Raw genomic sequence first — 23669 nt, forward strand, 5'->3', positions numbered from 1 at the left:
ACGTCACTCTACACCTTTTCCGGGTTTGCCTTCTAGACCGCATCGTGCGCGCCCGTTAACCTAAACGAGAATGAATAAATCCAACGGAAAAGGGGACGTACATCCATCCCGAGCTGTGCTGCGTGGGAGCTGTCCTGCGGCTCAGCCTGAGCTCAGACCGAGGCCTGGACAGGAGGGATGGGCTGAAGCCACACCAAGGTCCGCAACCGCCCAGGTGTGGGACTCCCTGTGGCACTGCGGCTGCATAGCGGAGGCAAATGTCCCCTGGCCGCCGCCGTACCCTGGAGGCAGGCAGTGCGCTCCTATTGGTTGCGCATTTGGGCGCCAAAGCGAGGCGGAGGCGGGGCCGGCCCCGCGCGTCGCAGACCTGTAGGAGTTGAAACCGTAGGGGCTGGTTCGGCGGCCGTTTGCCTGAGAACCGGTGGTCTTAAAGGGCTGGCGCGTCCACCATGTTCTGCGAGAGGGCCATAGAGCTGGTCCGCGAGCTGCACCGCGCGGCCGAGGGAAGGCTGCCGGCCTTCAACGTGAGGGCGGCGGGCGGGCGGGCGCCTCCCAGGGGTGGCTTTTCTGGGGGCTGCGCAGCCGGGACGGGACGGCGGATGTGCCCGTGGTTCTCCGCGGTGGATGTGGCCGGGTTGGTTTCTGCGGCTTCCCGCGCGCGGTCTGGACGGTCGGCGTCTCGCCCCGGTGACGCGCCGGAGAGGCCCGGAGATGGGTGCTAGAGCGCAGGTGTGAGTTGCACTGGGAGGTGTGGACCGGGGTAGCGGGGCGTTAGGGACGCGCCTGGGAGGATGCAGTGAGCGCAGCTCCGCCGGGGAGCCGGCGCTGCGGCACCCTCTCCCCGCCGGGGAAGGGCGACCGGCGTGGGGTGCTTGGGCCGCACGGGGGCTCTGGGGCCGGGAGGTTTGCTGTTCACTCACAAGGCATTTCAGGGTAGCGATGGGGTAACTCTTCGTGTTTTGAAGATAACTGTGGCGGCACTTTGGGGAATGGATCGAAGAGAAGGAAGAATGGCTCTGGGTGGTTACAGTAGACCACACGAGAACTGTGTATTGTCCGAACGGCCCTGTTAGCGGGCGCTGAAAGCCGTGTCCTGAGACAGCAGGACTTGTAGCTACGAGGACAGGGCTGGAGATGGGATGGATAGTGGGGGAGGAGAGGGGTTGGCATCTCGGGAGGCTTCTCTCTCTGGTAGCGGAGTAAACATCGGAGGTCAGCAGGAAGAGTGGGGAAGGTGAGTTTTGTTTTGAACATTAAAGAGCAGTGAGTTTAACACTTAGGTCATTTAATGGATAGGGAAAATGAGGCGCGGAAATTTTGGATCCAGTTAAGCAACTTGCCTTAACTTGCAGCATATTGGAGCCAGAGCCTCAATCTGAATACAGGTTTCCTTGAGTCCAGTCTGTTTTTCTTGCAACTTCAGACAGTTACTTCATCTAAAAAGTTAGGAGACCACAGTGGGAGGTTCAGTAGAGACGCTGGAATGAAGAGGCGTGGAGGCTGTCAAATGTGGCCCCGCTGGGGTCGGAAGACTAGGTCCTTTGGGGGTCGTGGTACATGGGAGGAAACCAGCCCAAGGGCTCAGAGACTGCCCACGGTGCTGGCTATTCAGACCCTTAGTACAGCTCTCTTTTTCACTCACATTTTAGGATAAGTGTTGGTTTCGCACTTCTGGGTGGGGGGCTCAGGGGCGGACTTAGAAGTTGTAAAATCACTCGCTTTTCTGGGTCTTAGTTGGCGGAGGTGCACCTTTTCTTGCAGTCGTGCCTGCCTTCGGAGCCGGCCACTGGCCCAGCTGAGCTGAGACCAAGAATTGATCTGTTTGACCCCACACACCCTTGACCACACAGACTTTCAAGAATTATTCCTCCCAGGCAGATGATGGCTGGTTTAGAGCAGGGACTCTGCGTTGTTCATTCCAGAATCCCTCATGGTTAGGTGCTGTGTTCAGCAAATTGGAATGATTATGCACTTTCTACATGCAGAACTGATAATCGTTTAAGTGAGTTTTTAGGAAAATTATTTTAGGTATCTTTAAAAAATTATTTCACACTTGTCTTTTGTATACCTGCTGAGCTACCATTTGTGCAAGAGTTTCAACTATTCCTTAAAATAATATTTGTAATAACTGGAATATTTAACCGAATTCTAATAAATCAGACTTGTCTATGATCTCTTTTTTAACCAGCTGATGAAAGAGAAGGTAGAAATCATGCTTTCAGTTTTCATCAGGAATCATGTCTTATATTCGAGCAGGGTTAAGTAAAGTGTAATTCTGTAATTATACCAGTAGTGCCAAAGCACTTTTGCTAATGCATATATTTTGGCTCCAGAGTAGATGGGTTACTTATCTTTGTTTTGTTTTGGGTGGTTTTCTTTTGGTTGTTGTTATAGCATTAGTGTTTTTTTTTTCTCCTTTTAAAAAAATTGTCAGGGCTTCCTTGGTGGCGCAGTGGTTGAGAATCTGCCTACCGATGCAGGGGACACTGGTTCGTGGCCCGGTCCGGGAAGATCCCACGTGCCGCAGAGCGGCTGGGCCCGTGAGCCACGGCCGCTGAGCCTGCACGTCCGGAGCCTGTGCTCCGCAACGGGAGAGGCCACAACAGTGAGAGGCCTGCGTACCACAAAAAAAAAAAAAAAAAAAAAAAAAAAAATTTCAATTGAAGTATAGTTGGTTTACAATGTTTCAGGTGTAGGGGTTGCTTGTTGACAGACTTATTGTGTGACATTTATGAATTTTATAATTCTAATGTTTTTATCCTTCCAAGGGAAAATTTTGTGTGCTTGTGTGTTTTATATCTTTATTGGATTATAATTGCTTTACAATGTTGTGTTAGTTTCTGCTGTACAACAAAGTGAATCAGCTATATGTATGCATATATCCCCATATCTCTTCCCTCTTGCGTCTCCCTCCCACCCTCCCCATCCCACCCCTCTAGGTCATCACAAAGCACCGAGCTGATCTCCCTGTGCTATGCTGCTGCTTCCCACTAGCTATCTATTTTAGATTTGGTAGTGTATATATGTCCATGCCACTCTCTCAATTCGTCCCACCCTCCCCTTCCCCCTCTGTGTCCACAAGTCCATTTTCTATGTATGCATCTCTATTCCTGCCCTGCCACTAGGTTCATCAGTACCATTTTTCTAGATTCCATATATATGCGTTAAAATATGGTATTTGTTTTTCTCTTTCTGACTTACTTCACTCTGTATGACAGATTCTGGGTCCGTCCACATCATTGCAAATGACTCAATTTCGTTCCTTTTTTTGGCTGAGTAATATTCCATTGTATTTATGTACGACATCTTCTTTATTCATTCATCTGTTGATGGACATTTAGGTTGCTTCCATGTCCTGGCTGTTGTAAATAGTGCTGCAATGAACATTGGGGTACATGCATCTTTTTGAATTATGGTTTTCTCAGTTTATATGCCCAGTAGTCGGATTGCTGGGTCATATGGTAGTTCTATTTTTAGTTTTTTAAGGAACCTCCATACTGTTCTCCATAGTGGCTGTATCAATTTACATTCCCCTCAACAGTGCAGGAGGGTTGCCTTTTCTCCACACCCTCTCCAGCACCTCTCCAGCATTGATTGTAGTTTTTTTTTTTTTTTTTTTTTTTTTGCAGTACGCGGGCCTCTCACTGTTGTGGCCTCTCCCGTTGCGGAGCACAGGCTCCGGGCGCGCAGGCTCAGCGGCCATGGCTCACGGGCCCAGCCGCTCTGCAGCATGTGGGATCCTCCCGGACCGGGGCACAAACCCGTGTCCCCTGCATCGGCAGGCGAACCCTCAACCACTGCGCCACCAGGGAAGCCCTAGCAGTGGGTTTTTCTTTTGGTAGTAATCTTTTAAGATTATTTTCCAGTAAATAATAAATTATTTATGTACTTTTGTCATGCATTATTGCTTCTGTAGGGCTATTGATTTTTTTGTCATTAGTTTTATCGAGGTATAATTTATATACAACAAAATACACATTTTAATAGACATTTGAGTTTTGACAAATGTATACAATCCTTATAACCAGCAACCCAATCAAGATTTCTGTCACCCCAAAGATTCCCTTTTCTCTTTTGTAGCTACTAGCTACCTCCCATCTGTAGCCTTAGGCAACCATGGATTTTCTTTCTGTGCTACAGATTATATTTGTCTTTTTAAATGTATTTCTGGAGTCAGCATGCTCGGAGTTGCAAACTTTTCTGGATGGGGCCAGATGGAAGCATACAGTGTGTACTTTCTGTCTGACTTCTTTTCTCAGTACAGTATATTCAAGATTATCCTTAATCAGTATGTTAATTGTGTATTTTGTGTTAGTAATTCATTCCTTTTTATTTTTTTAAGTTATGGTAAAATATACATAACTTAAAATTTGCTATTTTTAAGTGTACACACTTCAGTGACATTAATTATATTCATATTGTTGTGCAACCATCACTCTTATTTCCACAACTTTTCATAACCCCAAACAAACTGTATAACCTTTAAGCAATAACTCCCCACTCCTCTTTCCCTTCAGCTCCTGGTAACCTCTAATCTACTTTGTCTCTATGAATTTGCCTATTTCAGGTAAGAGGAATCATAAAACATTTGTCTTCCTGTGTCTGGCTTATTTCACTAAGCATAATGTTTTCAAGGTTCATCCATGTTGTTGCATGTATCAGTACTTCATTTCTTTTTTTGGCTGAATAATATTCCATTGAATGGATATACAGTATTTGGTTTATCTGTTCATCATTTGGACATTTGGGTTGTTTCCACTTTTTGGCTGTTATGAATAATGCTGCTCTGAACATTTGTGTACAAGTTTCTGTATGAACATAGGTTTTCAGTTCTCTTGAGGATATACCTGGGAGTGGAATTGCTGGATAATATGGTAATTCTGTGTTTAACTTTTTGTGGACTCATCAGACTGTTTTCTACAGGGCTGTACCATTTTACATTCCTACCTGCATTGTACAAGGGTTCCAATTTCTCCCCATCCTCTCCAACCCTTGTTATCATGGTCATCCTAGTAGGTGTGGAAGGACTAGTGGTTGTTATTTTTTGTTTTTTTTGTTTTTTTGGGTTTTTTTTGCTGTGTTAGGTCTTTGTTGCTGTGCATGGGCTTTCTCTAGTTGTGACGAGCAGGGGCTACCCTTTGTTGTGGTGCGTGGACTTCTCATTGCAGTGGCTTCTCTCGTTTCAGAGCACAGGCTCTAGGCGCGAGGGCTTCAGTAGTTGTGGCACATGGGCTCAGTAGTTGTGGCTCACGGGCTCTAGAGTGCAGTCTCAGTAGTTGTGGTGCATGGGCTTAGTTGCTCTGCGGCATGTGGGATCTTCCCGGACCAGGGCTCGAACCCGTGTCCCCTGCATTGGCAGGTGGATTCTTAACCACTGCGCCACCAGGGAAGTCCCGTACTATTGATTTTTGATAACATACATAAATCAAAGATAAACATAGATAAAATATTGCTACAAACTTGGTGGGGGAATTAATGAGTGTAATTTTATATGTTCTAGGAGGATGGACTCAGGCAGGTTCTGGAGGAGATGAAAGCTTTATATGAACAAAACCAATCTGATGTGTAAGTTGATAAGATTGATATTTTAAAACAATTTAAGAAATATGATATTGCAATCAGATAATCTTAACATTAGTTTTATTTTTTTAATTTAAAAATTTTTTTATTATATTTAAATTAATTTATTATTTATTTATTTATCTTTGGCTGCTTTGGGTCTTCATTGCTCTACGTGGGCTTTTTCTAGTTGCGGCGATCGGAGGCTACTCTTCATTGTCATGTGCGGGCTTCTCATTGATGTTGCTTATCTTGTTGTAGAGCACAGGCTCTAGGTGCGCAGGCTTCAATAGTTGTGGCTCGCGGGCTCTAGAGTGCAGGCTCAGTAGCTGTGGTGCACAGGCTTAGTTGCTCTGTGGCATGTGGGATCTTCCTGAACCAGGGCTCAAACCCTTGTCCCCTGCATTGGCAGGTGGATTCTCAACCACTGCGCCACCAGGGAAGCCCTGTGCTATTTCTTTATAATCCAGAGCACATTGTAAACAATGTGTAGAATAGGGAATTCCCTGGTGATCCAGAGGTTAGGACTCTGTGTTTCCACTGCAGGGGGCATGGGTTCGATTCCTGGTTGGGGAACTCAGATCCTGCAAGCCTCTTGGTGTAGCCAAAAACAAAAATAAAAAATGTGGAGAATAAATCTAATGTTTGTAGAGTGGCAGAAGTGTATAGAACAATCTAGAAGACATGGTAAAATGGGACATATATTTTACCTCTATTTTCAGGGCTTGGAGCAGGTATGTATATTTTATATTTGTTTCCTTTTAAAACTCCAGAGTAGATTCTAATTCATTCTGTATACCTGGCTTTGTTTTGTTTCCAGTTTTTTTTTATTATGGTGAAATATACATCACATAACATTTGCTATCTTAACTTTTTTTTTTTTTTTTGCCACACTGTGGGGCATGTGGGATCCTAGTTCCCTGCCCCCCTGCCCTGCAGTGGAAGTGTGGAGTCCCAATTACTGGACCACCAGAGAAGTCCCCTATCTTAACCATTTTTAAGCGTACAGTTCAGTGTATTTAGTACATTCATAATGTCATACAGCCATCACCATCATCTCCAGAACTCTTCATCTTGTAAAACTGAAACACTATACCCATTAAACAATTGTACATTTGGTTTTATTTTATTTTATTTATTTATTTTTTGGCTGCACAACGAGGCTTGCAGGATCTTAGTTCCCTGACCAGGGATTGAACCTGTGCCCTCAGCAGTGAAAGTGTGGAGTCCTAACCACTGGACCACCAGGGAATTCCCATACATCTGGTTTTAAAGTGCAATACTCGTCTAATATCCAAGGAGATACATATTTTATAGGGTAAAACCAAAATTTTCTCCCTCTCTGTGTGAAGGACCCTAATGTACAGAACATGCACATAGTTGAAGATCAATAAATATTTGTTGCATGAGTGGAGGACCATCTGACTCCAGAATTCTTAGCTCACTTTATTAGAATGAGGATTTGGAAGTACCACAAAAAGAGGACTCCATAGGATCAGAACATGATGTGAGGTCATAATCCTATGCACTGTGATATTTGATCTGAATGTCTTATCCCACCATGAAAAAGGGATTCCAAAAAGTGAGGAAACACAGTATTTGTCTTTTGGAGACAATGGAGATTAATCAGTGTGCAAAATGCAAAGTGCCACATGGCTAAACAAAACCCTGGGAGTCTGATCCTAGGCGAATTAGTTAGCTTTTGGCTTTTTTAATCTTTTAACATGTTAGCAAAAGCTCTGATGTGGAGGCAGGTACTATTTGGGTAGGTTAACTGCTAACATAAATGGATAAAAACAAGCATGGAGTCAGTTGTTAGTTGGCTTGGAAAATTCGACTTATACTGAAATAGACCTTCTTTTCCTCCTTAAATGTTTTACCAGGAATGAAGCGAAGTCAGGTGGACGAGGTGATTTGATACCAACCATCAAGTTTCGACACTGTTCTTTGTTAAGAAATCAGCGCTGCACTGTAGCATACCTGTGAGCTTCTCTGTGTTTGCTGGGGTGGCAGGGAGCAGTGGAGGGTCCCCATGTGGTTTCCTAATTAACCATTTTATATGGATAACAGGAATTCTTAGATTTGTCTCTCTTTTATAAGCATTCTAAATTCTTCTCTTTTTTCTATTTAAACATTTTTTATAATGAAAAATTGCAGTATTCATAAAAGTAGGGAATAATATTACAAACCCCCATGGAGCCATCATATAGGCTTAACAATTCTTAACATTTTGCCATAATTGCTTCATCTTGTTTTATTTGTCCATGCTAAAACATTGTAGAACATCGGGCATTTTACTACTGAATACCTTAGTATGCATCTCTAAGAAATAAGGACCTTTTGGACCTTTCCTTACATGACCACTGTGATTCTCATACCTAGAGGAATGAACCCGACTTCACAGCATCCTTCCATACTGTATTCCTATTCTCCCTGTTGTCCCAAAGATGCCCTCTTAAAATGGTTTGTTTGCCTCAGGAACCAAATAAAAGTCCACATGTTAAATTTTGGTGGTTGAGTCTGGAGTCTCTCTTGATCAAAACAACTTCCAATATCCCTCTGTTATGCCATCTAATATCTTATTAATGTCCTAGGTATGACCGATTGCTTCGGATTAGAGCACTCAGGTGGGAATGTGGCAGTGTCTTGCCAAGTGCTTTACGATTTCACATGTCTGCTGAAGAAGTAAGTCAGCACTGTTTTTCAAGTTTGTGAGTTTGGAAAATCGCGGAGATTATGGCAGTGTTCTGTAATAGATTTTATAGTATTTCTCTTTTTTGTTTTAACATTTGTTTTTGAGTAATTTTTGGTCTGTAGTATATACTGTGATGAGAATGGTAGGAGTAATTCTAAATGCTATATGGAAAACTACTACTACTTAACAAAATAAAGGGTCTCATTATGTTACTTGTTAGTGATCCATCAGTAGGATGAAAAACCTGGCATTATTATTGGGAGATTTTCCATAAAATATGTGGGTATACATAATTTGCTTATCAATGTGAATACTTGAATTCTTGATTTATCCAGTCATTAAGGGACAATATTTAAGGACACAGGATTGGAGCCAAGCAAACCTGTGTACAAACCTTGGCTCAGCCACTAATCAGATCTTGGGCAAGTGACTCGACCTCTCCCTGTGCCTAAACTCCCTCATTTACAAAGTGAGGGTCATACTGCCTACGGTGTTGCAGTGACTTCGGACACTACCTAAAGTTAGACCAAACTTCATAGGTTAAGACTGCTCTCACTTCAGATACCAGCCGTAAAGTTTGAGGTTCCCAAGGCCACCCTCCCTTCTGACCAACTGGCTACAAATTCAGAGGTTCCCACCATCCCCTCAGGTTTGGGGCTTTTAGCCTCTTGACAGTAGTCCAACTTGGAGAGAGGAGAGGGGAGCTAGAAGTAGAGCTCAGTCACCTGTGATTCAATCAACCATGATTTGATCAATCTATCAAGCCTATGTAATGATACCCCAGAGCTGTGTGAGCTTCCCTGGTTGACAATACTTCGTGTGTGTTGTTACATATCAGTGTGCCAGGAGGGTGGTGTGTCCTGATTCCTCAGGGATAGGCTACTCGAAGCTTCACATTTGGGACTCCCAGACCTCATCCTGGGTGTCTCTTCCTTTGGTTGGTTCTGATTTGTATCTGCAATAAAACTGTGATTGTCAGTGTAGTGCTTTCCTGGGTTCTGTGAGTCATTCTGGCAAATTATTGAACCTGAGGGAGGGGTGTATGTATGTATACGCACACACACACTTTACTAATGCAGGTTATGTGTATAGTCTTTAGAAATTATCTTGTTTTACCTTTCACAAAGATTTACAGTACTGGAATAGATTTTTGTGAATAATGTAAGAGCCTAGTTGCATTTTGAATATGGATATTAAGATGGCATCATTTATTGAAAAGGTCCTCTTTTCCCCTTCCTCTGTGCACAGTGCCACTTGTCATAAATTGAATGTCAATATATCTGTGGATTTTGGATGGGGACTTTCTCTTCTTTCTTAGTCTGTTTGTCCTTGTACCAATTTCATATTGTTTAAATTATTGGAATTTTATAATAAGTCTTGAGTAAGTGTTCCCATCTTGTTCTTCTTTTTCGGTGTCTTCACTGCTTTTGGCCTTCTGCATTTCCTTGCAAATTATAGACTCAATTTATCAAGTTCCATTTTTTAAAAAATTGGGGTTTTGATTGAGATTGAATTGAATCTATAGATCAGTTGACGTTATTACAATACTGAATCACCCAATCCTTGAAAGTGGTATATTCTTCCACATATTTTGGTTTTCTTTAATTTCTCTCAACAATTAAAAAAAAAAACAGGTTTACTGAGATATAATTTACATCCCCTAAAGTTTATCCTTTTAAAGTATACAATTCAGTGTATTTAGGATATTCACAGAGTTGTGCATCCATCACCACCATCTTATCCAGAACATATTCTGTTCCCTCTTCCCAGGCCCTAGAGACCACTACTCTACTTTCTTCATGGATTGGCCTAATATGGATTTTTCATATGAGTGGAATCGTACAATATGTGGCCTTTTGTGTTTTTCACTCAGCATGTTTTCAAGGTTCATCCATGTGGTAACACATATAAGAGCTCCACTCTGATTTACGACTGAATAATCCCATTGTAGGGATGTACACATCTTATCCATTCATCAGTTGATGGACATTTGGGTGTTTTTCTCAACAGCATTTTATAGCTTTCAGAAAACCTGTCAATACGGAGTTTGAAGTTTGAAGAGATAATAATTCTGAAATGGTGTATTTTTCATGGTTTGGTTTCTGGTGGAAAGTTCCTTAGGTCTGTAAGTATGCTGGGATGCAAGTTCTGTGAGAACAGAGATGTTTGTTCACTTTGTTAAATGATCCTAAGTACCTAGACCAGTGCGTGGTTCATAACAGGCAGTCACTAATATTTGTAGTTTGAATGAATGGTCATAGTAATGATCCATGTGGGGATGTGTGCTGTTTTTGAAAGGATTAGTATATAATTTCTGCAAGTTTGTTTTCTTACAGCTTTGTCAAATGGCCATCTTTATGTTTGTAGATGGAATGGTTCAACCATTACAAAAAGTCCCTTGCTACCTACATGAGGTCGTTGGGAGGAGATGAAGGTTTGGACATCACACAGGATATGAAACCTCCAAAAAGCCTATACATAGAAGTAAGTATACCTTTTTAAAATTGATTTTTCTTTAATGCATAGACTGTGATGACTTTTGTCTAAGAAAAGGGGTGATGTGGCACATATATACAACGGAATATTACTTAGCCATAAAAAGAAACGAAATTGAGATACTCGTAGAGAGGTGGATAGACCCAGAGTCTGTCATACAGAGTGAAGTAAGTCAGAAAGAGAAAAGAAAATACCGTATGCTAACACATATATATGGAATCTGAAAAAAAAAAAAAAAAAGGTTCTGAAGAACCTATGGGTAGGCCAGGAATAAAGACGCAGATGTAGAGGATGGACTTGAGGACACAGGGAGGGGAAAGGGTAAGCTGGGACAAAGTGAGAGAGTGGCATGGACATATATACACTACCAAATGTAAAATCGATAGCTAGTGGGAAGCAGCCACATAGCACAGGGAGATCAGCTTGGTGCTTTGTGACCACCTAGAGGGGTGGGATAGGGAGGATGGGAGGAAGACGCAGGAGGGAGGAGATGTGGGGATATATGTATATGTATAGCTGATTCACTTTGTTATAAAGCAGAAACAAACACACTATTGTAAAGCAATTATACTCCAATAAAGATGTTAAAAAAAAAAAGAAAAGGGGTATATGACTATATATTAGTTTATACAGGCATACCTTGGAGAGATCATGGGTTTGGTTTTTTTTTTTAATGGGTTTGGTTTAAGACCCACAATAAAGTGCATATTCAATAAAGTGAGTCACGAAATGTTTTGGTTTCCCAGTACATATAAAAGTTATGTTTACACTATACTGTAGTCTGTTGAATATGCATTAACATTATAATGCTAACCATCATCTGATAATGCAGGGTTGCCACAAACCTTCAATTTGTAAAAAGCGCAATATCTGAGAAGCACAATAAAGCAAAGCACAAAAAAGAAAGGAAACAAACTCAAACCAAAAATTTTACCTGTAGGTGGTGGCAGACATAGGATGGAACAGCTAAAATTTTCTGACTGTACCTGTTTTAAAAGTTTAAACTTTGGAACCATGTAAATATTTTACGTATTGTTAAAACAAAATGAAATCAAAGTGGAAAACCAACCTACACATTTTGAAAACAAAATGAAACAAATGAACCTGTGTTTTCATGTTGGTAGATTAGTCAAACAGGGGTTATTTAAATTACTTAAAAACACAGATTGATTGTATTTCCCTAGTAGGTACATACTAAGGATGAAAAGAATTACAAAGAAATCTTAACCTGTTTTTAGTAATCATATTATTCGTAATAATGTTATTAGTAATAATATTCCTAAGAATAGTATAATCTTTAATAAACAGTTTATATATTGAAGAATAGAGCAAAAAAGTAATAGCATGGACTCATGTTGAATCATCTCTTCTAAAGAAGTATTTCTTAGCTTTGTCCACTGAAAAGGCCTAGAAACAAGGACCAACCCAGTAGCCATGAGCATCCACATTCTTGAGTCTATATGCCATTTCCTGTGAAAGGAAACCAGGATTCCTGGGGGGGAAAATGGCTGATTCCAGGTCTCAAATAGATTAAAGATGTACAAGCTGAGCATGGAAAGCAAAGAAAGTAAGTACCAAGAACTACAAGGGGAGTGCTGAAAAGACTTGGGAGCTGATTTGAAGGAGCTCTCATTAGCCAGAGAAAGGACAATTTGAGCATCAAAATGATAAACTGCAGTGAATTGCAGCACATCAATTGTGTTAGAAGCATGAATGATAATGAAACCTAACAACAGTTTTTTGTTTTTTGTTTTTTTTGTGGTACGCGGGCCTCTCACTGTTGTGGCCTCTCCCGTTGCGGAGCACAGGCTCCGGACGTGCAGGCTCAGCAGACATGGCTCACGGGCCCAGCCGCTCCGTGGCACGCAGGATCCTCCCTGACCGGGGCATGAACCCGGGTCTCCTGCAGCGGCAAGCGGACTCTCGACCACTGCACCACCAGGGAAGCCCACAACAACAGTTTTAAAACTGAAACCTCTTTGGGTCTCCTTGGAGAATATGAAGGATGCAACTCATTTTGGAAAACGGTAAATGAAAGAATGGAGTCAAGCATCCGTCTGCCGTTATTGACAAATTCTGTCTCAGGGTAGCCAAATTGTTCACGAGGGAAATCTCTTTTGTATAGAAGAATTCCAGCTAATAAATGCAGCAGGAATAAAAAAACTAGATTAATGCAGTTTTGTAGCCCTAATGCATGGAGGCAAGTAGCTGCTAAAGCATTAGGTGAAAAGCTTAAGAGAGACCTTAGTAGTGGATGGGTATGGATAGCACCTAGGCCCATTTATCAATCTTAACATCCAAAAAGGGACACCAGGATTTCCCTGGTGGCGCAATGGTTAAGAATCCGCCTGCCAATGCAGACGACACAGGTTTGATCCCTGGTCCAGGAAGATCCCACATGCTGTAGAGCAACTAAGCCTGTGCAGCTAAGACCGTGCACCACAGCTACTGAGCCTGCACTCTAGAGCCCACATGCCACAATTACTGAGACTACATGCTGCAACTACTGAAGCCTGCGTGCCACAACTACTGAGCCCGTGTGCTGCAACTACTGAATCCCGCACTCCTAGAGCCTGTGCTCTGCAACAGGAGAAGCCACCGCAATGAGAAGCCCATGCACTGCAACTAAAAGTAGCCCCTGCTCGCTGCAACTAGAGAAAGCCCGCGCGTAGCAATGAAGACCCAACACAGCCAAAAAAAAAAAACCCAAAAAACAAAAAGGGACACCACACATTTTGTGCTTCACAACATCATAACACCATTTGCCAGAAAACTAAACCTGATCTGATCCAGCCCCTACACCTAACTTCCAGTTTATAGGAAATTCAGGGGTGGGGGAACATGTTAAATGACCCCACAGGAGTCCACAACAGAATCTGTTTTTTGGGAAACTACCAAACTGCCCAGTTTCTTTAACAAGTAAGTTGCCAAGGGAAAGGGGAAGGGGGAGAACCCTGTAGATTAAAGGAGACTTGGAGACATATCAGAAATGTGTAATGTGTAGCTGTCGTTTGACTCTCATTTGAGCATGGCAACTTAAAAAAAAAAAATTAATGCGACAAAATGGGGAAATTTGGATTCTAACTGGGTATTTCATAATATTAAAAAATTATTAATAAGATGTGATAATGGTCTTGGGATTTTTTAAAAAATCTTATTTTATAGAAATAAGCACTAAAATAATTATAGATTAAATGAAATGATGTCTAGGATTTGCTTCAAAATAACCCAGAAGTGGGCGAGAGAACAAGATTGACCACATGTCGATAGTATTTGAAGCCAGTTGGTAGAACATTGAGTTTATTAGCCTTTTTACTTTTCAATGTGTTTGAGGTTTTCCACAATAAAAGTCTATTTAAAGAAGCAAAACGCTGGTGGTGGGGGTGATTTTTCTTGTATTTCTCAAACCAACTTAAAATACCTTTGGGAGTCATGGTAGGATTGCAGAGGAATCACAGGATATGAAATTATCCAGGAAAAGTAGGAATCTGAGATGTGCCGCTGGAGTTGGCTTTGCTAACACCAGTGCTAGTACTCTGGAGAATAAACTGAGATCTGAACTGTCATAGGAGATGAAAATGCCCTCCTGCCTTCCTGTGGCAGCACTTGAAGCTGAGCCAGGTCTGAAATTTCTGGGGCTACCTTTGAATGTTCCTTCTTTGCAGTTGCAGAAGTGGTTATCAGGCTCCTTACCCCTCCCACCTTCCAACTAAGAGCCTCTCCTGATTCTTATAGCATGAGTCTATATCTTCTCTTTCCTAGTGTGCTTCTAAGTAATACTGGGAAAGAGTCTGAATCAATCAATCAAAGGAGATTGGCAGAATCTGTAAAACAGATCTTATAGACTTATGTCCTGTCCTCAGATATTGATACTTTATGGGAGGAATCTGTAAGAGGCGGGTTGGGATAGATCTAAAACGTTCTCTTTTCTTTATAGATATGGGGGTTTTTTGTTTTCTTTTTAATTTTCTTTTTGTCTGTGTCAGGTCTTAGTTGTGGCACGTGGGATCTTCGTTGAGGCATGAGGGATCTTTCATTGTGGTGTGCGGGCTTCTTTAGTTGTGGCGTGCGGTTTTCTCTTCTCTGGTTGTGGTGCATGGGCTCCATGGTATGTGGGCTTTGTAGTTGTGGCGCAGGGTTCCAGGGCGCATGGGCTCTAGTTGAGGTGCACAAGCTCAGTAATTGTGGTGGGCAGGCTTAGTTGCATGGGCTTAGTTGCTCTGTGGCATGTGGGATCTTAGTTCCCTGACCAGGGATTGAACCTGCGTCCCATGCATTGTAAGGCGGATTCTTTATCACTGGACCACCAGGGAAGTCCCTGTAGATGTATTTTCAACTGCTTGATTTTTCACAGTTTGCAGAGGGAAAACAATCCAGTGACATTGTCTCTTTTTGGCAGCTCCTTAGGTTTCCTTGCTGTCAGTGCTGACGTACACATATATTCGGAGATTTGCCATTTTTCTTCCTCCCTGTCAAAACAGGACAATTGGAACCACCAGAAGTACTAGGCCTAAGTACACATAGAAGAAATAAAGAGAAAGCCTAATACTTTTCATATGGGTATATATAAATCCCCATCTACTTTATGGTTTCTACATATTAAAAAGTAATTTAGATAAAACATCAGTTTTTCTTTTCAGGTGCGGTGTCTAAAAGACTATGGAGAATTTGAAGTTGATGATGGTACTTCAGTCCTATTAAAAAAAAATAGCCAGGTATTTATTGTCTTAAGATACTTTAAATTTTGTAAGAGTGTTGAATGATGAAAATGTTGGAATCAGTAGCAAGGTAAGTATCACCTTGTGATGATCATTTGTATCGTAGGAATTATGTTTATTATAAAATACTCTTGTCCTTTTTCTAAATGTAAAGACGTGAAGCAAACGTTGCATATAGTAAGAAAGGGTTAATTACAGTTGACCCTTGAACAATGCACAGGGATTTGGGGTGCCTACAGACTCCCCTCTCCCCACACAGTCGGTAATCTGAGTACTTCTATCTCTGCCTCAAAAGCAAAGGGATTGATAAATGACTCACCCAAAGGCTGGAAGCTAAAACAGTTTGCATAGAATTAGGACCCAAGCCCTAGTTCTTTTGATTCCACCTGTTAGGATCTCTAATCGAACACAAACTTTTTCCCATACTTAGTCAATTTAAAGATCTGTAAAATGAAAATACAGGTGTGTGTATATGCATATTTGAGTGGTGTCATGCAGTTCAAACCCATGCTCAAGCATTAGCTATAATTTACTAGGGTATTGCTTGAATTTAATACTAAGCATTTCCCTGGGAAGTTGCCACAGTGGGTCTTACTCTAGTTAAGGGGCTATTAAGTTGTTGCATTTAGCTCCTTTCTTCAAATTATTATTTATTAAAAAGGTGCTAAGCACTAGTTTTCAGCCTATACTTCTTCACCTTTTAAATCCTAGTTCTTTAGCTAACAATGAGTGATATGGATCAAAAAAATTCTAAGTATTTAATATATAAACATAATAGAATTTAATAGGGAAAGACTGAAATTGTGAAATTGTAACTCACTAAATTTTTCCTTACGAAGATTCTCAATTTATTGTTTCCTTAGAATTCTTCAGGTTCACACTAGATGAATTCACATTAGCTAAATTTATTTTATCCTATCTCTATTTTCTGTAGTCATGTTAGCATAGGAGGAAAGGTGAACTAGTAAAAACCACTCTTTCCTTTGTTGCCTGCCATCTTGTTATGAGACGGTCGGTATTTAATGACCCTAGTCACTTTTGTTGACTTCTGTTTGTTCTGTTGAGCCAAAGAATGGTTCTGGTTATGTGGTTTCCTAGCTCATTTCCCTAAGGGAGGGTGAGTTGGTCTCTTATTTTACTAGTACCCTTGGAATTTTAAATAGTTTCCTGAAACAAAAGTTGAAATTATTAAAGACAGATTTTCAGGGTACCCTAAAATCTTTGGTTGTTAAGGCAAAAGTTTCCCTTCCAAGGATACTAATGAATAGAAAATAGATGGTGAAGCTCTGGGTTCACAAGAACAAAGCTAGCCTCATAAAGCAAGATCTGAGAAAATGCACTTCACCCCAAACAGTGTCCCATGGTTGAATTTCTTTCTCGAGCTTTGTGGCCAGTCTTCCCACCAGGTGTACTAAGACTCCTCAGCAGGGAGGACCTGGGTGGGGCCAGGGCAGCCGAAACCCAGTCCCTCCTCTGTCTGCTGCTGTTAAAGGATTGCTGTTTACTGTGTGGCACATTCAGAAACCTTCCTCTTAATGAGACTTTGTCTCTCAGTATCACCCTATAAAAATGGGGAAACTTAAAAGCATAATCTACTGTAATTGATATTAAGGGACTTCTAAAATGTCTGAGCACATCTGAAACCAGTTTTCTATAAAATCTATAGTGTAGATCACACACATAATGTAAAGTATTAATAGGGAAACATTTTCCTACTGTACATTCCTTTATTATTGACTCTATGGCAAGCATGCTTCCCTGTCCAGAAATCAGAACTCCCTCTTTTTAGTAGATATTGGAATAATTGTTAAATGAACAACTCTATAGTATTTTCTCTCTTTATTTATTTATTTTTTTACATTTTATATTCTTAAGGCTTTTAAAAAATTCAGTTAAATGAGACAACAGTCCTTGGCCTATGGGTCTTCATGGCTGGTTTGGAGGAGTTTCTTTGGTCATGGGTCTCACCTGAGGCCTTTGAGTTTGTGGAGGACTGTCAGGTGCATGGTGCCACTGCAGTGGCATCTGCTTCCTTGAGTACTTTGCATACTCTCTGCTTCAGTTACTTTCTAGGGTTACCTACGCTGCACTTTCTAATGTACTGTTTCTTGTCTTTACCCAAGTATCTCTGTCTCGTCTTTGAGGTTTCTTTGGTCACTTGTGAGCTTGGAAAGTCTTCCTGCCTCACTTCCAGCACCTCCCCGCTCCAGAGTTTACTAAATATTCACTTTTGTTTTAAGCCCTGGTGTTTTGAGAGGGAATCAGACAAGGAGACTCCTTTCCACCTCAGAACGAGAGCACTGTCCTCTCAGGAGACGTTGAGGATGAGCCTTAGCCAGGCACTGGCATCCTCACACACAGCGTGTGACCAGCACCCATGTTATAGGTTACAATGACTTTTAATCCTTGGAAAATATGGGAGAAGAGTTACACTGTTAGTAGAAGAATGACTGTTCAGACTCGGATCCTAGAAAAGGTTTAATGGAGAAGACACTCCTTCCGTTTGCCTTCCTAATGAGCTGTTGCTGTACCACTTGTGATCCAGTGCCCCAAATCTCACCTACCTGAGTTTTCTGTGCATAAATTTTAAAATGCAAACATTAAGGAAAATACCTACTAGAATTCAAAACTCTTTAGTTAAATTTAACTTAAGCAAAACATGAATTTGTTTATAAAATTCAGATTTCAGTGCAGCTCTAGGTGACATCCATTTCGGTTGATTAAAATTGCAAAAATACTTAAGTTTAGCTTTTAACTACTTAGCTGGTGGAGTTTGAAATATATATATAATGCGTTGCTGCTTTTTAATGACGCATCGTGTAATTTAACATTCTTTTCATTCCTTTTTCTTCCTCCCCCTCTTCCCTCAGCACTTTCTACCTCGGTGGAAGTGCGAGCAGCTGATTAGACAAGGCATCCTGGAGCACGTGCTATCGTGACCTCGCGCCAGATGGCTGCTAAGGCTTCCGCCGTTCGAGGCTGGACCCAACCAAGGACACTTCTCCACCTCCCTCTCCACCTCCCCCAGGCCCACCACTTTTTGGTTTTAAAATTTAGACTTTCTTTAACCAGGAATGCTTGGCCAAGGAGTATGGTTTGTTTTTCTTTTTCTTTTTTTTCATTTGAACCTTAGTTTCTCTTTTATTTAATTTCCAAATATAATTCTGTAACCTTCCATGGTAAACATATTTTTGAATCTGTGGTGTATGCTTGCATTTTGAAGCATCAGTTCTCAATAGAGAGTTTGAATTCTTGCTATACAGAGACTCCACGTATCCAATCTGCTGTCCACAGTTCTAGAGGGAAGTGCAGGATCAATCAAGGCTCTAGCAGATTCTGTGCCTAAAGAGAGTGCTTCCTAGTTCATACACCGCCATCTTCTCATTCTGTGCTCACAAGGTGGAAGTGGTTTATTTTTCTATTGTACAGGATTCTCCCCTTTGTGTGGTTGTATCTGTAATCACAACATTCCTACAATTCCCAAAATACTATATACAGTTCCCAAAATACTATAGTGTGTTTTTGTTTAATGAAAGTAAATTATCAGTATTACATTTTAATCTCCTTTAAACAATGAGGAAGTTTCACCTGGCTGTATAGGGAGATAGGAGGTCCTTGTGCATCTTGTGTTGCTGGAAGTGTGCATTGTGCAAGCTGGGGAGCTGAATTTCTGCAATTCGTGTTCCCAAATCACATGGGCAGGTGGAGCTGATGGCCTATAAAATTTTCAGTGTATTTAATGTTTAATAACATGTTAACTTATCACCTGGCTGCTTAGGAAGAAAAGAAGGACACAGTGGATTTTGCCCATTTACAGCAGTGGTGGCTGGTCTGGCTCGTGCCTGTCTGTGAGCTTGTTGGGTGAGCACCAGGATCTCCCCTTTGGAAAGGGAAACTGAAATTGGGGCTAGGAAAGGAGCTTTGTGCAGTTTCCCCCCAGCAGTCACAGTGACCAGAAAGTCACATGAAGGGCTGGTCAGCTAAGTGGAGCGCAGTTTCTGTTGCCTGATAAACTGAAAATGGTAGACATTGGAGAGGCACAGAGTGGTCTTGCCTGGTGGTCAGTGGCTTTTCCGCACCGGTCCCCTCCATGACCAGTGACTAGAGCCAATCAACATAAATCAATAAAACCTACAAAACTTTAACGTTTCAGCTAGTATACATTCACTTCAAATAAGGAATATACTTATTATTTTATTCTGGGAATTAAACAGAAAAGTACAACATATATCAGTAATTTACGTACAGGAATGACGATGGGCTGTAATCTCAGAGGCATTCAAATTTAAAATCCAGATAAACCCAGTACCTGACACTCTGTGCAGTTTATTTCTTAAACAGGCGAATGTTTCTGGCCAAAATTATACTCAAGAAATCAAGCTATAGAGAGGCTCTGCCTAGGGTGTGGATCTGCATATTTTCACAACACATGTACTTAGGTCAGTAGGCAGCCCTTGACAGACTGTTTGTTTTTGTTTATGTATTTTTATGGCCGCGCCACTCGGCTTGCAGGATCTTACTTTCCTCACCAGGGACTGAACCCATGCCCTCAGCAGTGAAAGCACAGAGTCCTAACCACTGTACTGCCAGGGAATCCCCTCATTTTTAAAAATAATTCCTCCCATAGGTTCGTAGCCACATCAGATTTTCATCTGAATCTCTGCCAGTAAACAATATGGAATATTTCCCTAGTGAATGGGATGGATGATGTTTTAACTGTCCATCAGTGGTCACTTCCTTCCCTTGCATTTTGCTCTTCCAAGCACGTGGAACCATGTGCAGGTGATCCTAGAGTCCGTGTGAATCAGCCATGAGGACAGACAGCAGTGAAGGCCATTGCCCTGTTGGCAGCCCAGCATCATTCCTCTATGTAAATTATTGATATATGTTGTACTTTTCTGTTTAATTCCCAGAATAAAATAAGTATATTCCTTTTTTGAAGTGAATGTATGCTTGTTGAAAAGTTAAAATTTTGTAGGTTTTATTGATTTATGTTGACTGGCTCTAGAATTGTGGCTAAAATTTTAAAATATATGTTTTTTTCTTATTATAGAGGTAATATGTGCACAGTTAAGGTAAAAAAAAAAATACAGTGTAAAAAATGAATACCACCATCCAGTGTGTCCACCGTTAACTGGTTACGGATATAAGTGCAATCCCATTTCTATTTAGTGTTTGCCCAATTACTTTCTAGTTTTTGTTTCTAATATGAATGGAATCTTCTCTTCCATTGTATTTTCTAATTGGTTTGGGCTGATACCTATAAAAAAGCTGTAAATTATGATCATTTGGCCACATTCCTATATAAACTCATTTCTTTTTCACATTGATTTTGTTGTCTAGAACTGTCAGGAAAATGTTGACTACTGCTGGTAATAGCTAACAACTTATCTTTTTCCTGACTTGACTGGAATGCCACAGTCTTCTTAATCTCTCTATCCCCATACTTCTCCAGGAAAACTACCAAAACTTGTGGCCAGTGCAACTTGAACCTCAAAATAAATTCAATACCATAATAAAACAAAACAGTGGTAGTTAACAAACATGATTTTTCCAAGTACACTTTGGGAACTTAAGTGATGATCATATATGGTTTCTCACTTAACTCCCTAAAGTTTATGAATTTTATATATATAGAATTTTATTGTTGAACTATCTTGCATTCCATTTTTAACATTCTTCTTGGCTGTGGTGTGTTAACCATTCAGTGAACTGCAGGATTTGATTTGGTGTTATTTTATTGTGGAATTTTGCAACTGTGAGTGATGCTGGTTTATAGTGTTTGGGAAGGGGGAAACGTGTGTGTCTTCACATATGTGTCTGTACTTTGTCAGTGTTTTCAATAATCTGCTCCTATGAAACAGCCATCTGAACACAGTGGCTTTAAATAACACCATTTTATTAGTTCTCCCAGTTCTGTGGGTTGACTGGGCTCAGCTGGGAGGTTCTGCAGATCTTGCTTGGGGTCCCTGATGCAGTTGCATTCAGTTGGTGGCCTGGCTGGGATGGCTCGGCCTCTGGTCTCCATGTGGGCCTCTCCCGTGGTTCTCTCCAGCAAGCTGGCTGGGCTTCTCACCTGGCAACTTAGGACTCCTGCAGGGTTAAGAGGGTGGATGTGGGTGCTGCTAGTTTTCTTATTGGGTTTTTTTTTTTTTTTTTAATTTTTAAAATTGTTTAAAAATTTTTTAAATTTTTTTGGCTGTGTTGGATCTTCGTTGCTGCACGCGGCCTTTCTCTAGTTGCAGCGAGCATGGGCTACTCTTCGTTGTGGTGTGCAGGCTTCTCATTGCAGTGGCTTCTCTTGTTGTGGAGCACGGGCTCTAGGCATGCAGGCTTCAGTAGTTGTGGACGTGGGCTCAGTAGTCGTGGCTCACGGGCTGTAGAGCGCAGGCTCAGTAGTTGTGGCACACAGACTTATTTGCTCCACGGCATGTGGGAACTTCCCAGACCAGGGCTCAAACCTGTGTCCTCTGTATTGGCAGGAGGATTCTTAACCACTGTGCCACCAGGGAAGTCCCGCTGCTAGTTTTCTGAAGGGCTAGGCCTAGTACTGAACTAGTACCATTTCTGTCGAATCCAGTCAATTAATACAGTCATAGGCTCCCAGATTCAGTGAAGAGGCCATGTGAACTACATGAAGGCAGAATGAGAGGCCCCACAGTCAGATGGGGTGTCAGTGTTCTGGTGTCTCTTTTTAGTGGTGCTTGTTTCTTTATTTCTAATAGAAATGTACCTTTTAAAATAGCATTAATACCTACAGAACCATCTCAGTCTGAGTCTTCTTTGGAGAGAGATGTTGATCTTTGATGAATTTTTTATTTTCTTTAGTTTATGGTCAAGTTTTCTACTTTTTCTTAAGTAAATTTCAGTTAAATCATGTTTTTCTAAATATTTTATTCTATATTTCAAAATGTTTTGAGGAATTGTTTTCTTTTCTCTACATATGGTCATTCCTAATATGTATCTGTCTTAGTCACGTAACTAAAAGAAATATCTGTAATGATAATGCATTAATCTTTTAGGATTTAGAGGAGGAAGATGTAGATTTCAGATGATCTATTGCTTTTCACAATTGATAGTATTTTTGGATGAGTTGAATTTATTCTATTTTGTAACTTTACAAAAAACAATGTTTTTGTATAGTACAAAATGTAATCGCAAAGAAAGCAGCCATCTGCAAGTCAAGGACAGAGGCCTCAGGAAAAACAAACTTGCTAATAACCTTGATCTTGGATTTCTAGCCTCCAGAACTGTAAGAAAATAAATTTCTTTTGTTTAAGACACCCAGTCTGTAATATTTTGTTTTGGCAGCCCTTGCAAACTAACAGAGGGTGTTAAATACCTTTTGAAAAAAAATTCTATTGCCTTATTGATGGACACTTGAACAGTTTCCATCCTTTTGTTATTATAGACAAACCTATGTGAGTAACCTCATACATATATCATTTTATACATATACAGCTTTGTGTGTAGGACAGTTATAATTTTGATGGCTTTTGCCACAATATGTAGGAATTAAAATTTGTACTACCACCAGAAATAATGAGAGTCACTCCTCCCTACCCCCTTTGCTAATAGTATGTTATTCCCAGTTTGGGGCTGTTACAAAAAAGGTGCCAGGAACATTTGAGTACAAGTCTTTTATGGACACGTATTTCCTTTCCTTTGAGGCAAATAACTAGGAGTAAAATGGCTGGGTCATACTGTAGGTGTAATTTTAACTTTTTAAGAAACTTCCAAACTCCTCCAGGATTGTTGTGCATTTTGCATTCACACCAGCAGTGTATGAATTCCATTTCTTCCACATCCTCTCCAACAGTTGCTACGATTAGCCTTTCAAATTGTACCCATTCTAATAGGCCTGTAGTGCTATCTTGTTAAGATTTTAATTTGCATTTCCCTAATGACTAATGATGTTGAGTATCTTTACATGTGATTATTTGGAATGTGTATATCTTTTGTTGGTGAGTTTGTCTAAATCTTTGTCCATTTGTTAAAAAACTAGGTTGTTTTCTTGAGTTTTGGGAGTTCTTTATATATATTCTGGATATAAGTCCTTTATGAGATATATGTTTTGCAAAGATTTTTCTCCCAGTTTGTGGCTTGTCTGTCTATTCCTTTTTTTTTTTTAACAGAATCTTTTTTTTTTCTTTTTAAATTATTTATTTATTTATTTTGGCTGCGCCGGGTCTTAATTGAAG

The 23669-nt window shown here is 40.9% G+C and overlaps 1 protein-coding gene across 3 annotated transcripts; it reads left to right on the forward strand.

Annotated features, from left to right (window-relative positions):
* The first annotated feature begins 331 nt into the window (after window positions 1-331).
* GINS1 (GINS complex subunit 1) lies at window positions 332-22749 on the forward strand. 3 transcript variants are annotated; one of them, XM_059037609.2, is made up of 7 exons: window positions 332-524; window positions 5501-5565; window positions 7443-7541; window positions 8154-8244; window positions 10622-10738; window positions 15391-15465; window positions 18339-22749. In XM_059037609.2, exons 1-7 carry the CDS (start codon window positions 450-452, stop codon window positions 18405-18407), a joined length of 591 nt encoding a protein of 196 aa, XP_058893592.1. In that variant the 5' UTR covers window positions 332-449; the 3' UTR covers window positions 18408-22749. The 3 variants fall into 3 exon arrangements, with proteins under 3 accessions (XP_058893592.1, XP_066869938.1, XP_066869937.1); XM_067013836.1 differs by having other exon boundaries at window positions 355-729; XM_067013837.1 differs by lacking the exons at window positions 5501-5565; window positions 7443-7541; window positions 8154-8244 and having other exon boundaries at window positions 333-524; window positions 18339-20414.
* The last annotated feature ends 920 nt before the right edge of the window (window positions 22750-23669 follow it).

The sequence above is a fragment of the Kogia breviceps genome, chromosome 14 (genome assembly GCF_026419965.1).
Source record: "Kogia breviceps isolate mKogBre1 chromosome 14, mKogBre1 haplotype 1, whole genome shotgun sequence".
NCBI classification, from domain to species: domain Eukaryota; kingdom Metazoa; phylum Chordata; class Mammalia; order Artiodactyla; family Physeteridae; genus Kogia; species Kogia breviceps.